This window comes from Mus caroli, unplaced genomic scaffold, assembly GCF_978045245.1.
Source record: "Mus caroli unplaced genomic scaffold, Mus_caroli_1 scaffold_7, whole genome shotgun sequence".
In the NCBI taxonomy this organism is placed as follows: Eukaryota; Metazoa; Chordata; class Mammalia; order Rodentia; family Muridae; genus Mus; species Mus caroli.
In genome coordinates, this window is record NW_028227262.1 from 103,195,066 (window position 1) to 103,210,608 (window position 15,543).

The following is a 15,543-nucleotide window of genomic DNA, read 5'->3' on the forward strand; positions in this document are numbered from 1 at the left end:
GATAGCCATGTCACAATCACAAACCCAGAAGTATCAGTTGGCGCAGCCATGGGCATCAGTAACAGAGTAGATTAGTTAGACTGCAGGGCCTTGGGAGTTCTGAAAAGAATAGTCATTTAGAATTCCACAGGAGATGATACTGAGTCTGGAGAGAAAGCTAGGGAAAATGTTAGGTACTAAGAAAAAAGAAGTCTGATTTTGGAATCTGGTTGAAGCTTTTTACAGAGAGACAGTAATCCAAGCACAGTTAATAACTTCTCAGGGCTTTCTCCATTCCCACCAGTTTTCTAGGACCCTCACCAGAGACCTCATATATAAGGAAAAGACATACTCTAAACCCCTACTAATATGGGAGCTGGCTCTTCATATTGTAATGCCACCCAAGGCCTCTCCAGAGAAAAGTTTCTTGGCAACCCTTTAAAATATAACTTGACAGTCAACAAAGCAGTAGATGTAGTTAGTGCTTAGACAACTGTGAGTTTGCCTTTAGGAACCAATACCTACACTGTGTGGGTATGTGGGTAGGTGGGGGGCAGTCTTGCTCATTTTATAAGCACTTCTTGGTAGCATTTTGTCTATGTTCTTCCCCACAGTTACCTGGCAACAGCCAGGTATGTCTGACTCACTGTAAAAGGGGCTGCTCCCCGCTTAGTCTCTTGCTACTGATCTGTCCCTTGCTCCCCCTCTCCCCCCTCTCCATGTGTTCATGGCTGGACTCTACTCCTCTCCCTCTCTCCTCTCCTCTCCTCTCCTCTCCTCTCCTCTCCTCTCCTCTCCTCTCCTCTCCTCTCCTCTCCTCTCCTCTCCTCTCCTCTCCTCTCCTCTCCTCTCCTCTCCTCTCCTCTCCTCTCCTCTCCTCTCCTCTCCTCTCCTCTCCTCTCCTCTCCTCCTCTCCTCCTCTCCTCCTCTCCTCTCCTCTCCCCCCCTCGCTTTGTGTCTCTGTCTCTCTCTGTGTCTCTGTGTCTGCCTTTCTCTGTGTCTACTCTCAATTCCCTGCCCCATGCCCTGAATAAACTCTATTCTATACTAAACCATCTTGTGGCTGCTCTCTCAGAGGGAAGGGATGCCTCAGCATGGGCTGGAAAAGGCAACTCCTTCTACCACACCTAACTACACATCCACCAGACATATTCTTCTTCTCTTTAATTTTAGAAAACATAACACATCTCTGTTTTTCAAGCCTGTGCAAAGACCTGTGTGTGTGTGTGTGTGTGTGTGTGTGTGTGTGTGTGTGTGTGTGCGTTCATTAAATGATTCTCCCTGAAGTTTTTTCTGCATCAAAGCCATCGATTAAATATGATCTGAGTTGAAGTTCATAAAGTTCCAAAGCAAGTCTGTAGGCTTCTGAGGGTGGCACTGTTTAGGCAATGTCCCTGTCCCATCTCTAATGACACTATTATTCCTTGGACTAAGCTCTCCTCAAGCTGGTCTTGACCCAAGCACCATACTGGGTAGTCTGGGAGAACTAACATGGGCAATAGCCTGAAAGGGGAGTTTCATTTGACCTAGCTTGAATTCCACATTGACTGGATATATAGTTGACAAAGGAAGTAATTATGGAACAAGAAGGAATCTCTTCAAGAGTTAATCTGCTGGAAATTAGATTAATTTACTTCTGATACAGAATGCTACATGCTGTCTTTATATAAGTTAAGAGAGTGCATTAAAATTTACTTTGTTGCTGTGTTAGGAACACATGGTCTCAGACCGTATTTTTCCCAGATTCTATAAAAGCTGCCTGACACCTCAGTCCCGAGGCTGTACTCTCTGTGACTGCACCCCTTTCCCCCCACGGTCCCAGATAGCCAGGAAAACCAAGCCATAGACAGTGGGTGCTGCAGGTGACAAAGGGCAGCTCATGGGGCAATGCTACGGATAACCAAGTCAGAGAGAGCGAGTATGTGTGAGCATGAGCGGGTGATAAAGAAGGCCCATAAAATAATGTATGAAACGCCCTGGTTGTAATTAGCAAATCTTAGATCGGCAAATCTTTTAGATCCCGGGGCCCAATGGAGGTGTGCCGAGAGACAATTTATGAATACCCCATGTAGATGACCACCACTCAGACAAGAAGCTTGTTTTGTGCCATCTAACTCCGTTCAGCAGATCCAATCCGAAAAGCAGAGAAGGAGTCTCACTCACCTGCACACTGCCCAAGTCAGGCCATGCCTACCAGACAGGAAAGGTTAGTGAGAAGTGTGTGTGTGTGTGTGTGTGTGTGTGTGTGTGTGTGTGTGTGTGTATGAACAAGTGTGGGCCCATTTCGCCATTTATTTGCTTATTGCTGTTTATGAATAAGTAAAAAGTGTTAGAACTTTTCCACCGAGTTTGAGGATTTGCTTTCTGCCCTGATTCATGACAATTTGAGACTTGCTATGTGAGGAATCAAAGACTCAGGGAAGCACTCTACCACTGAGCCACACCAGTAGCCACTGCCATAGATTACACATACACTTTTGAAGAAGCACGTCATCTCTTTCTAGACAGAGTACATCAACATTCCTGGAGAGACAACTGACTTTTGACTATATGCATCAAACCCTTATCTAAATTCTCATATAGAATGTTATAGATTGAGCTGGAGAGATGCCTCAGTAGTTAAGGCTTCCTGGTATACAATCATGAAGATCAGAGTTTAGATCCCAGCACCCATTTACTAAGCTTGTCACCCTGTGTATAACATGAGAAGGGCAGAAACGGGAGCGTTGCTGAAGCTTGCTGGCTTCCAGCCTAGCAAAGAAACTCCAAGCCCCAGGTGCAGAGGGAGATTCTGCTCCAATGGAATAAATGGAGATAGAGGAAGAAGGCTGCCATCTTCTTCTAGAGTTTGCTTATTATTTTGGCTCATATGTTTGCATATGCTTATATGGAATAAATAATTTTTTAGCTCAAATGCTTATTCTTATATTTCAAGGGAAAATATCTAATTGGGGAGATGTTCTTGAAAAGAAAACACTGAACCACAAAAAGAAAATAAATGCTGGATATATGATTATCTATACTTCTATCCAAAAATATAATGAAGACTTAATTGCTAAGCCAGGAATAGGATCCAGTCTATTTTGCAATTTCTCGGGAGGCTAATTTCAATAGCTTTGGTTAAGTTGGGGCTTTCATTTCTCTTCTTCCACTATCTGTTCAATAAAGAATATTTACTGGTTTTGTTTTCTTATTTATGGGAGGAAAGTGGACTGAAAGGAAAAACATCATTCTACTGCTGTATCACTTTTAGTACTTTATATAGTCCTGCTAAAAGACTGGTTGAAATAAAATAAGTTTGCTTTGGCCTGTAAATGGCTTTTTAGACCCCAGGTTCCAGCCTCTGGGAGACATCAATAAGAAGCCACTTAACAGACCCTCAATTGAGAGCGTCCTGTTTCTCCTTGCCGTTTCCAAACTTGGGGGTTTGTTTTCCCACACTCTCAGAAAAGAATGACTCAGGGTTGATTTTATAAGCACAGAATGGAAAAAAGACAGATACTGTTGTGCTTTGATGAGAACTGTCCCCATATAGTCTCATGTATTTGAATACTTGGTTCCCAGCTGTGGCTCTGTTTGCAAAAGCTATAGAACCTTTCATAAAGTTATGGGGCTTTGTTGAAGGAAGTTTGTCACTGGGGTGGCATTTGGAGGTTCTATAGAGAGGCCCTAGTTCCTGTTTTCCCTCTCCATTTTCGATGTGCAGGTGAAATGCAATGAGCTGGCCTCCATGCTCTTGTTGTCATGGCTGCCCTTAGCATGACAAACTGGCTCCCCTCTGGAACAAGTGCAAGAACAAGACAACCTTTCTCTTCAAAGCTGTTCTCTTTGTTTGTTGTCTTGGTTTTTGTTTTTAAATAAGGGTATTTTATTATAGCTACAGAAAAGCAAAGAACAACACAGAATTTTTGAGCAAGTAGAAAAATCAAACTCAATGTATATTGCTGTAAGTAAACATGGATTGAAGTGTTTTGTTTGTTTGCTTGCTTGCTTGCAGAGACACATGAAAGAGGCCCCTTGACCTGAGGCTTCTTTCCATTCCACTTGAAGCATCATAGGACTTAAACAAGGATGTCAGAGTGGCAAAAGATGGGGGAAGACTACATCTGCATTAGGAAAACAAAGGGTACCACTGCTACCTTCTGCTTATCTCATGGTAACCAGAGGGTGTCACTTCCCTGCACTTGATTGTGATAAAGTGAAACACAATCCCTGGCAGCTGAGCTGTAGGCAGGCTGGAGGCTCAGGATACAAATCGCAGCCTGCAAATTGGACCTTACTATTACTTATGGATCAGATTCATCTTGCTAAGCCCAGTATGCTCACCAGCTACTTCCAATAAACTATTTTAATATCAGCTTCTTCCCCTCAGTGTGTCCACAGAAAACAGTAACTCCACATGGATTTACAAGTCTGAAGAGAACTGTACACTGTAGCAGCAACTTTCCTAGTCACCAGTGCTGGCCAATGTCACTCAGGACATTTTAGGGCTTACTCTAGCTCCTGCTCATGCTTGGAGAGTTCTCTGATGCCTACCCCTCTGCTTTTCCATTTTGAGATGTTTCATGGTCCCTTACTGCTTCTCCCTGGACAGACAGGATGAGTGAACTGACACTGGCTGCTTCTGGATGTGCCTGCTTTTAGGTTACTATAAGGTTTTGAAAAGAAAATGGTTGTGATTCAGAGTTAGTCAGTCAGCTAAAGATGTTAACTATCAGAAGCCAGCGGTACAAAGGCACTAGGGTGGATCAAAGGTGTTAATGATGCAACAAAGAACAATGGCTATCTGTTGTACAGTTTACATATTAGAGATTAGTTTAGTTGCCAAAGGTGTGAGCAAAGTCTTGTTCCATGTGAGAAGGCTATCCTGATTCCTTAAGAGACTTCAAATTGATAGTTAAGGAGAATATGGCTAAGAACTGGGCGAGTCCATGCAGGCCCAGGCAAGTCAATTATTAATAGAAAAAAACCCAGGCCCTAGTCCATGCTCCAATAATGGTTCCAGAATGCCTAGAGGTAGAATAAGATAAAGTTCATCTACTCCAAAACTCCAATGTGCTTTAAATCGAGTCTGCGAGCTCACTTGATTGTCTCTCTATTCTGGTGATGAGAGACCCCAGGATGCTGGACTACTGCAGAATGAAACACTCTCTGAGTTTACATATTATTTGAGTCCAGGGTACAATTCTTTGGTCAATCATAGAACCTTACACTTGGAAGCAAAATATTATAGAAAGGCAAATGTCCAGAGAAAAATTCTTGCTTCTTTCCTGTGCTGGTTGCCCATAATGTCTGCTGAAGTTTTAGAGACAGAGCTTGGGCCAGGGTAGCTCTCACAAGCCAAGCTGAGATGTCCTGCCTTAAACAGACTAATTAAAGAAACATAGTAACTGAAGAGCCAGGGGGGAAAATGATTTGTTTAATATAGACACACAGTAAAGGGGAGAAAGCACAAGGACCAGGGACTGCCTCTCTCATGCAGTCTTTGGGGACATAGCTTGAGATTTGAGTTTCAATAGAGGAAAAGAGGTATTTATAAGTAAACAGTCTTAATCACAGAGTAGTTCTGCAAATCATTTGATTCCTTACTGTCAGGGCTACAGCCTCTCTAGCAAAGAACTCTGACAAGTTGTGAGAAGTGTATAGAATCTCTTTCCAGGACACAAAGATCCCTCTTGGGCTAGTATATGGACCCTAGCCTTGTCCTTTGCCGAGCTTGATATTCCTACGGAAACATCAACTTCATTATAATCTGAGAGTCAAAAGGAGATGCACTAGTATCTCTTGAGAATACCTCCACTCCTGCAATGATTGTTAAAATGAAGAACAAAGACATCAGAGATCTTCTGCAATTAATGTGGTACTGTCACATACTAAGACTTTATGTGTGGCATGAAGATACACACCTGTTATATACATATACACAACTATATATTTTTTTTACATTTCTACCTAGACATCTAGAAGATATGTTCCCTGTGATTCAGTTCTGAATTTATGACTTCTCTATTTACTATCATTGATTAACCTTCTCTAATGTTGGAAAGGGGAATTCTTTTGCTTACAAAGGACTTGAAAGAGTTCTTCTTTCATATTCTTCAGATACTACATCACAAACTCTCCTGACTCTACCTGCTAAATATATTCAGAAGTGAGAATGCCTCGTGTCCTTGCTTTAGACATCATTTGCTATATTATGAAAATGATTTCCCAATCAGGCTCCTACCACTGACATTTTCTCCTTCCAATGCCAAACCCATCATCTTGTAGTACAAATTACTGTGTCTCATTGTCCTATTCAGTACCCTGAAAAGGCTCCTTAACTCTCTCAGAATAGAAAACAAATCTTTACAATAAATCAATAGCCTCCAGGAACTAGTTATTAAATATTTACTTGCTTAAACTAGGCCTTGCTCTATAGTCAAAGCTGATCTGGAGTTCAGGCCTCTCCTGTCTTATTTTCTGAGTTCTGAGCTTATAGGTGAGCAGTACCATGCTAGAAAGCACTGGTTTCTGAGAGCACTCTAATCTCCTTTCTTGCTGCCTCTCACACACTTGAAAACTTTTCACCATGGCTTACTTGAAATCCGGTATCAAGTATCAAGTATCAGGTATCTTCTTCGACCTAGTTCTCATTTGTGCATGGAATGTTCTTTCCTTAAACTAGTAAAATATTATGATTTTTAGGTCTTGAGCAAATTGCTGGGTTTTTTTTTCAAAAAATAATCTTACTTTTTGAAATTATAATTATATCATTTCCCCTTCCTTTTCTAAATTCTAAGCTTTCCCATGCACTACTGTTCTGCTTGCTCTCTTTACCTTCCATGGACATCTCGCCCACCCTCCTACTATTTGTGTGTGTGTGTGTGTGTGTGTGTGTGTGTGTGTGTGCGCGCGCATGTGTTCCTCTGTGTCCTGTTTCTTGTCTTCACGTGATCTCAGGGTTGACCATTTGACTTTGAATAATCAATTGCTATACTCTCAGTGTTTTCTTTTTAGTAACTCGGAGCAGCCATGTTATAACTGCACCAAATACTTGAATCTAGCAAATCTGCCCTCCTCACCTTGATTTCTTCTCTTCTCTTTGCTTAACACAGAACCTTCTAACATAGTATTATTTGTTTTAACCTGGAGCTTACTGTCTACTCTTGTTCTCTTCCACTAGAATGTGAGTTTCACATATGTATGGACTTAAATTTTGTTCATTAATTTACTTTAGTGCAAAGAATGGAACTGGGCATTCCATATGGTCAGAAAGCATGCATTACGTGTATGGGCCTGTAGTCTGGCCAAATGAATATTTCCATGATTCAGTGCTCTGTTCAGAAAACATAGACCAAGAAACATGCAAATGTACACAGAAAGAAAGGAAATTAATAGGCTTTTCTGGAACACTCAATTACCCTCCCCATCCATGTCCCTGGCTTCTCATCACATCATTGCTGCAGCTGCTAATATACTCAGAGTGTTTATAAATCCAGCAGGACTACTAGGGCAGCTCTTCTATTTTCTTACTCTGTGCTCTCATTTTTACCCTCACCCCCTTTAAAAATAACTCTAATAAGTCTGACTGGAATTTGAAAGGAGAAGGATGAGTCAGGATTTACTTCCTTAGGGAGAATTTGGGCAAATGGAAGATAAATTGGTGTATATGGGGAAGCTGTAGAGCTTCCGCTAGCAAGCAGATGTTACAGAGATGCGTTTTCAGATTGCAGCTGCAGGAGTAGAGGCTAAGATTCTCCGTTCTCTCATCTGGAGAGGCACAGCTCGAGGGTCACATCAACAGCTCTTCAATGAATTTGAATGAAATGAACATGACCTATATAACACATAAGATCTATATGTGACACTATAGCTTAGGATTTTTAACTGAGAACATTTTATATCAATAAAAGAGTTGATCTAACCAATTGACATTAGATGTGCCCACTTTTTGCCCTTAAACATCAAAGGGGACAGAAAATGGTTTTCATGATGTGAAGTAGATTAGGTTAACTGAGGTGGAAGACCCACATGTGGGCAATGCCATTCCATGAACTGGGCTCTAAGACTAAATTCAGCAGAGAAAGGACACTGGGTACCAGCATTGTCCTCTATGTTTCCTGATACATGACCGGCACCTCCTGCTGCCAGACCTCACCTTCACAGTGGGCTATATCTTATGAATTGTGGGTTGAAACATGTATTTCCATTCTTACATTGATTTCAACAGGTATTTTATTATAGCAACAAGTCAGCTAACAAATGCAGTTGTCATTCCAAGGGGTAATTTTGATGATAGCAGAGAACAAAGACTATGGATAGAAAGATTGGCTCAGTCTAGTACAAAGCTACCAAATACGGCAATGTATGTTTGCGGACTCTTCTCTACACTCTTCCTCGCCATGATCATGATCATAGGTACACTTTATTTATTTACGCAGATCTCATTCCCACTTTGTGGGGCAACAACACACTTCCATCTTCTTTACAAAAATTGCATAAAAAGTTCAACATCATCTGTCATTTCTATGCAAGAAACACTTTAACTAGGACAGTTTTGGATGTGATGCTTGAAGTTCAAGATCAATACTTCTCATGTACAAAGCTGAGTGCAGACAGAGCCACCAAAGTTACTGTCTCAGTAAAGCCACTGACATAGAAAAAGAACCAGGTACAAATGCTTCCAATATTTGTGTAACAAGAAAAAATATAATGTGACATTGTAGAAAACATGTAGATGTCAAACCATCTAATGTCAGAAAAAAAGGATCTCTGAGTTATTCATCTTTTAGTTTCTCTGGTTATCACTACCATGTACCTCAAGCAGAAATAATGGCTAATATATTATGACTGTCTTCCAAATTAGGGAGCTATTTCTGTCAAAACTGTTTGCTGTTCTGTTTATACAGGAATGCTGTAGTAGCAACATTCTTACAGACGTAACATAGATCAACAGGTGCTCCTCTTTCTTTTCTTGTAAACATATTCAGATTTTAGAAAGTTATATTCTGTTGCCAATATAAACCATAGCCACTATGAACTATAAGGCCTTTGTCTGACTTCCAACTTGAGATGATAGAAAATTGAACTTGCTTCATATTTGAAAGTTTTTCGTATTTGGGGGATATATTAGCTGTCTCACACAGCTGCCTGAGGAGCTCCACTAAACACTTAGGGACTTTGAGCTCTGCATGAAGGGAGGTCAAACTGAGGCATACGCACTGTCTTCCTTTATTTATTTGTATGTGTTTGTGACTGTGTGCATATGCATATATGTCATAAGAACACATCAGATTCCCTGGAGCTGAAGCTATAAACATTGTGAGTTAACTGAAATGTGGACTGGGAAGTGAACTCAGGTGTTGTGCAGGCACAGGAAGGACTCCTATCTGCTGAGTTGTTTCTCTCAGTGTCTCTTATTTCAAAAATTAATGGCAGTTTTTATGAACTTTTCTTTTAAAAAATATGGAATTAATGAAATTAGTTTTCAGAGTAAGATAACTCATTCTCAAATGTTCTGACACTGGCTGAGGAAGCTGAGTTAGTTCACTAGTTTAGAATCAACTTGTAATCGCTTCTCGGCCTTTTGGCTAAGATCAAGTGTAGAATCAACTTGTAGTTACATGTAGTTTTCATGACAAAGTATATCAAAGGGAAATGTCTTGCGCTCTAATGCAAAGCAAACTTTAGAAGAAGAGGATTTAGGAAGTCATAAGTGATGCTATCATATTTCACAGAAGCATTTTTCCTTTTTTAGTTTGTGTGAATTCACATGCAAAAGAAGGCATGAGAGTAGGAGGAGGACTTGCAGAGAAGAGTATTAGTGGGGCAGGAAGTGGGAAGAGAGAGGGAGTGGGAAGAGAGAGGGATATTGCTGATATCACAAGTATACTAGATAACATAGGCATCCTAAACAGCAGCCATCCATAAGTCCAAGTTTTGTATTTGTATTTATCTTTTTCTTTTATGTCTTTCCTTATCAAACATCAGGAACATGGATGTGTGAAGTCTGGAGCACTTAATGTATGATGAACAGATGGCTTACCTGTCTATGATGGCACACATGTCAATGGTGACATTTGCAAAGCTTCCTGGCTTCCTCTGTGCTACTTCGTATAAATTCACAAGCTGGTCATCTACCTGAATGAGCTGCATGCATCCTTGGAACGATGGCTGAAGGGCAGAGTAGCTGGCATTGTTCATGTGGTTCAGAAATCCTACAAAACAGAAGAAACAAGAAGGTCACAATGGGCATCTGAAGTACTTTATTAAAGGCCTCCCAGGCATTTGACTGGACACAGCCATTTGACTAATAATGGCATTTCTTTGATTTTTGTTGATGTAGTAGAGGAGTGCTTGAGAATATGAGATTATTTTAGGTAAGAATTAGGTTTGAGAGAAGGAGTTAATTGAGAATGGCCCCATAGGTTCATATATTTGAGTGCTTATTTCTGAAGTTGGTGGAACTATTTGAGAAGGATAAGGAAGTGTGGCCTTGTTGGAGTAGGTATGGCCCTGAATGTTCTTCAATCCAGTTTTGTCTACTGGTAAATTTATACTTTACTCATTAGTCTTAAATAATTTACTAATTTATTCTGTCCAATACTACATGATTGGCAAAGATAATCAATACATAAAAATGCCATTAAATAAATTAAAGTGAATATTGAAAAAACAGAAGTTGGTTATTAAATAATTCTTTTAAATGTCCTAATTTGATAGATTATAGTAATAGTTCACAACAATAAAAAGCCATTCTCTCACTTCCTTAGCAAGTATCAATATGTTAATTCTAAGAACCATCATTTAAATTTTCTTTAATGTTTCATCTTACAGGTATACATTAATTTCCACCAATACAGCACACACACACACACACACACACACACACACATACACACACACACACACACACACACACAGATGGAGAGAGAGAGAGAGAGAGAGAGAGAGAGAGAGAGAGAGAGAGAGAAAGGATTTAGTTCTTGGCTTTAAACTGACATTTTCTGTTTTAATATTGTTATATGGTTTGTGTGTGTGTGTGTGTGTGTGTCTATGTGTCTGTGCCTGCATTTGTGTGAGTGCACTAGTATGACTGCATATGTATGTGTACATGTGTTTCTAAGCTATGCATTTTCCTTGCCATTTACTTAGTCCTGTTACAAAAATGCTGACTTTTCAGTAAGTTGTCTACTAATAGTTGTATACATACAATGTGATTTTCACTTGTTTAATCATGATAAAATTGAGTAGGCTTTAATGGCTAAACTTAGCAGACAGAAAACACACAGCTGTAACTTTTGTGACTGCTCTTAGTAAGGATATCATTGGGTTCAGCTTGTGTGACTACTTAGGAGTCTAAACATCCACATTAGCTTGGATGGATTTTGAAATGAGTAGCTGTCTTTATGAGAGTGAGAACTCTTGTGAGGGAGAACAGCTGCATAAATGCTCATCGCTTTCAACTGGGTGTGATTAAGTTCCCAAAACAAGACTTCAGCATCCACTTACAACATTGTTCTGTTTGGTGTTGATACATTTGGTGTCTGAAATTCTCAACTCTTTTCATGCTCCTACATGAGATATATTCTAGGGGAAGATAATTATAGGAATAGTCACTACATAATCATTGAAAAGTAGTCCTTTTTGTAGCATTATCCTTAATGCTTTTAAGATAGATCCCATTGGCCCTTGTAGATAAGCATTCACATGCTTCTGTAGCATCTTTGGATGCTGAGTTTGGATAATAGTTTCTATAGACAACAGAACTCAAGTGGTGTAAGTTTGTGACTTTGACAGACCATTTCTTATCTGGTATATGAAAGTGCTCATTTTGGTCAAGAGGCAGTGTTGGGAGGCCTATGAGAGATGGGAAAAAGTTTCCATGGCTACAAATATGTTGTGTGGCATGGATAGTGGTGAGCTGAAGACTAGGTTATTGGTACTTAACAACAGGATGAATAAATAACATATTGCTGGAAACAAATTACAATGAAACTCCCAAAGGGAAGTATAAGTTAACATAACGATCATGCAAAGAATTGCTGGTCAGAAGCCTGATGCATCTTGCAAAGACAGTTGGTCACAACATAAAGGAAAGAAATAAAAATGGCCCTGAAAATGAAAGCGCATGGGATCCTTACTATGCTGTAGGGAAAAGTTTATCACCATTGCTGTCTGTCATGGTTAGAGCTACGAGATGATACATGATGATCAAAGTAACTAGGAGAGGAAAGAGCTTAATTGGCTTACACTACCAAATTATTGTCCATTGCCTAAGGAAGCCAGGGCAGGAATTCAAACAGGGCAGGAAGCTGGAAGCAGGACTTGATGCAGAAGCTGTGGAGGAGTGTTTCTTACTAGCTTGCTCCACATGGCTTGCTTAGTTTGCTTTCTTATAGAACCTAGCACCACCATCAAAGGGATGGTACCACCCACAATGGGCTTAGCCCTCCCTCATCAATCACTGATGAAGAAAATGTTCTACAGGTTTGCCTATAAACCCTACCTAAAGAAATCATTTTCTTAATTGAGGTCCCTTTCTTTCAGAGTTTAGCTTGTGTTCAAGTTGACACAAGATTATCTAACACAGTGTCCATGGTAGCACAGAAGAGAAGACATACTTAATAAGCTAGTCAAGGGTATCCCAGCATAGTACCGAGAGTGTTATCTGCTAACTCAAGTCAAACTGATTCGTGTAAGCAGCACATTGCTGTGTCTGGGAGGACTTTTCCAGAGAGAGGAAGGCCCAACCTGAGTGTGAATAGTACCCTCTCACAGACCAGGGAGAGGAGCAGATAGAAGTGGAAGACAACCTGGCCTTAGCAGAATTCTAAGTGAGCTGTCAGGCTACGATGGACAGAAGCCTGTGAAGCAATGAGTGAAATATGGCTTTTTTTCCCCCTTCAATATGTTCAGTTTAGGTAGCCTATCCTAGCGGTGAAAACTGACTAACACAAGCTAAAGCCAACTCTTAGCTGTAAAGAAGCCAGGGTTTGATGCATCTCACAGTAAAATCTGTCTTAATTCTACTTTACTCAGACAGTGAGCAATGCAAGAATGAGGAAATTGCTTCCAAAACAATGATCACATACCAGGAAATGTCATCTAATGAAGACAAGAAAATATGATGGTGAAATCTTTGCCAAGGCCTCAGATAGATGTGAGGTAATGCGCTAAGAAACAATTCATGAAAGAAAAGACTCACTCAGCAGCTACCCCATGCATTTCTAGACCCCAAACAAGAGCATTTCTAATGTGCTTAGAGGTATTTTGCTCAGTAGGTTAGGAGCTTAGGTGTGCTTATGAAGCTATAGATGGGCTTTCGATTAAATGACCATTTTGAAGCATTTATTAATTATCTTTTATGTCATTGCTTTTAAATTTTTCATTTCTCTCTCTCTCTCTCTCTCTGTATGTGTGTGTGCTATAACACATCATGTTGTGTATATTGAAGTACAAGGACAACTTGTGATGTCAGTTCTTTCCTTCTACTATTTATTTATTTGTTTGTTTAATTATTTAATGTGAGTACACTGCCACTCTCTTCCGACACACCGGAAGAGGGCATCAGAACACATTATAGACAGTTGTGAGCCACCATGTGATTGCTGGGAATTGAACCCAGGACCTGTGGAAGAACAGTCTGTGTTCTTAACCACTGAGCTATATCCCATTCTCTCTTTCCTTCTACTATATGAGTCCTGGGAACCAAGCTCGATTGTCAAGCTTAGCAGCCGGCTCATTTATCCACTAAAGCGCTGTGCTAGAACTCTTTGTATTTTAGAAATATGCCCTTGAACTCCTTATCTTCTTACCTCCACTTCTTCTAAATGTGGTGATATGGTATTCTTCTTCATCAGAAAAGGATGAAAAAAATTATCAGGGATCTCATTGATTTTGTTTTTAAGAACATTGATATTAACAGTAATGCCATCAGCTTTGACCAGTGTGTACTAAAATAGTCAAAGTGCATACATGCAAAAAGCCTTTTAGACAGTACTCTATGGAGGGAAAAAACAGAAACTGAAAACACGGACTACCTGTTAAGAAGAGAAAGAGGAAGAGTAGAAGGAGATAACTCAGTGTTGCAGAACAAACAAATGAAGATCAAAGAGTTGTGGGAAATCAGTAGGTCTGGGAATTACCAACAAGTGCCCACCCTGATTTCTAAGACAATCCTGACCAGTGATTTTGGTCTGGCTTGAGAAAAGCAAGGCGTGGAAGCTTACACACAGATAATCTAATGAAGCACAACTTTGGATTTCAGAAGAGAGGTGGACTTTATGCATGTAAAAGAAATGAATAATCATGGAAGGAAGGATAAAACCTTAATTCCATCTTCAAGATGGCTATTCATTGTCATATTATAGTTATAGTATTGATTGCCCCTGGAATACTCTACTCTCACTCTGAACCAGCTCCAACTTGGGTGGGAACAATAGAACACTGCAGAATATTTACATATGGGTTATTGTTACTGAACTGAATGAAAACATTCTTGAGTTCTCCAAGATAACAATGTGTTATAATGACCACAGGGATCTGAAACATTGTCAGTCTTGAGCTCACCTGGGAAAGCACCCCTCACCCCCATGATCCCCGTGCCCATACTAACTTTATTCTTTTTTTTTCTTTTTCTTTTCTTTTCTTTTCTTTTCTTTTCTTTTCTTTTCTTTCTTTTTTTTTTGTTTTTTGTTTTTTGTTTTGTTTTGTTTTTCTCCAGACAGGGTTTCTCTGTGTAGCCCTGGCTGTCCTGGAACTCACTTTGTAGACCAGGCTGGCCTCTGCTTCCCAAGTGCTGGGATACTTTACACTTAAGGTCAGATTTCTGCTCTATATTTAGAAGATAACAATATCTTATCTGACCTGAAGTCCATTCAGTTTATTCTTCACACTGACAAAGTAGTTCAGTATATGTTCAAGGCTTTGAAATTTTAATTCAGAAATACATCAGTGAAAAACATGCTGACATTTGTTTTGACATTACAATGGCAATCTAAACAGTTGCAGGTTATATTGTTAATCTGATTGAACAGAATAAGGAAAAAAAGACAGTAGGCACTAAAGTTTGGAATATAAATAGCCAAAGAACACTGCTTTGCTATTACATGTTTTAAATTTAAGGATGTTTGGGAGCTTAGAGAGGCTGGAGAAGCACTACAAAGAAACATTTATTTTCCAGTGAAAGCCTGGAAGAATGACTCAAGTGTTTACCAATCACTGCCTATTCAAGCTTTCAGAGTAAAACAGTCAAAAATGTATTCAGCAGCAGCAGACCAAGAGCCCCAGGATGGGAGTGAGTGGCTGTTTACAAGTAACATGGAATTAAAGGGAATAAGGAAGACACTGCCTGTTGTGGTTGGGAGAGTGGGTGTGGTATAGGTTAATTGCGCCAATACATTAATATATGGAAGACAGGATGAACTAGGTCTCAATAGTACAGATAAGGGTATAAATTCAGAACATGAGAAACACTGAATGAACTCTGTGGATTTGGGCAGGAATTTAATCCATGAGTGTGAATTTGTGGTTTTCTATATTCATAGCCAGATATACAAGTCAATTTAGAAAGAAGTGAAA

General features: G+C 39.9%; 1 protein-coding gene and 1 pseudogene across 1 annotated transcript in view; one reads left to right on the top strand and one right to left on the bottom strand.

The window, feature by feature from the left end:
* Positions 1–15,543, bottom strand: part of Cntnap2 (contactin associated protein 2) — a 2,252,040-nt gene that overhangs the window by 1,062,463 nt on the left and 1,174,034 nt on the right. Inside the window, exon 10 of the mRNA XM_085840650.1 lies at positions 10,007–10,178. Coding sequence (XP_085696776.1) covers positions 10,007–10,178 — 172 coding nt within the window. The remainder of the gene's footprint in view (positions 1–10,006; positions 10,179–15,543) is intronic.
* LOC115031452 (U2 spliceosomal RNA) lies at positions 9,532–9,609 on the top strand (annotated as a pseudogene).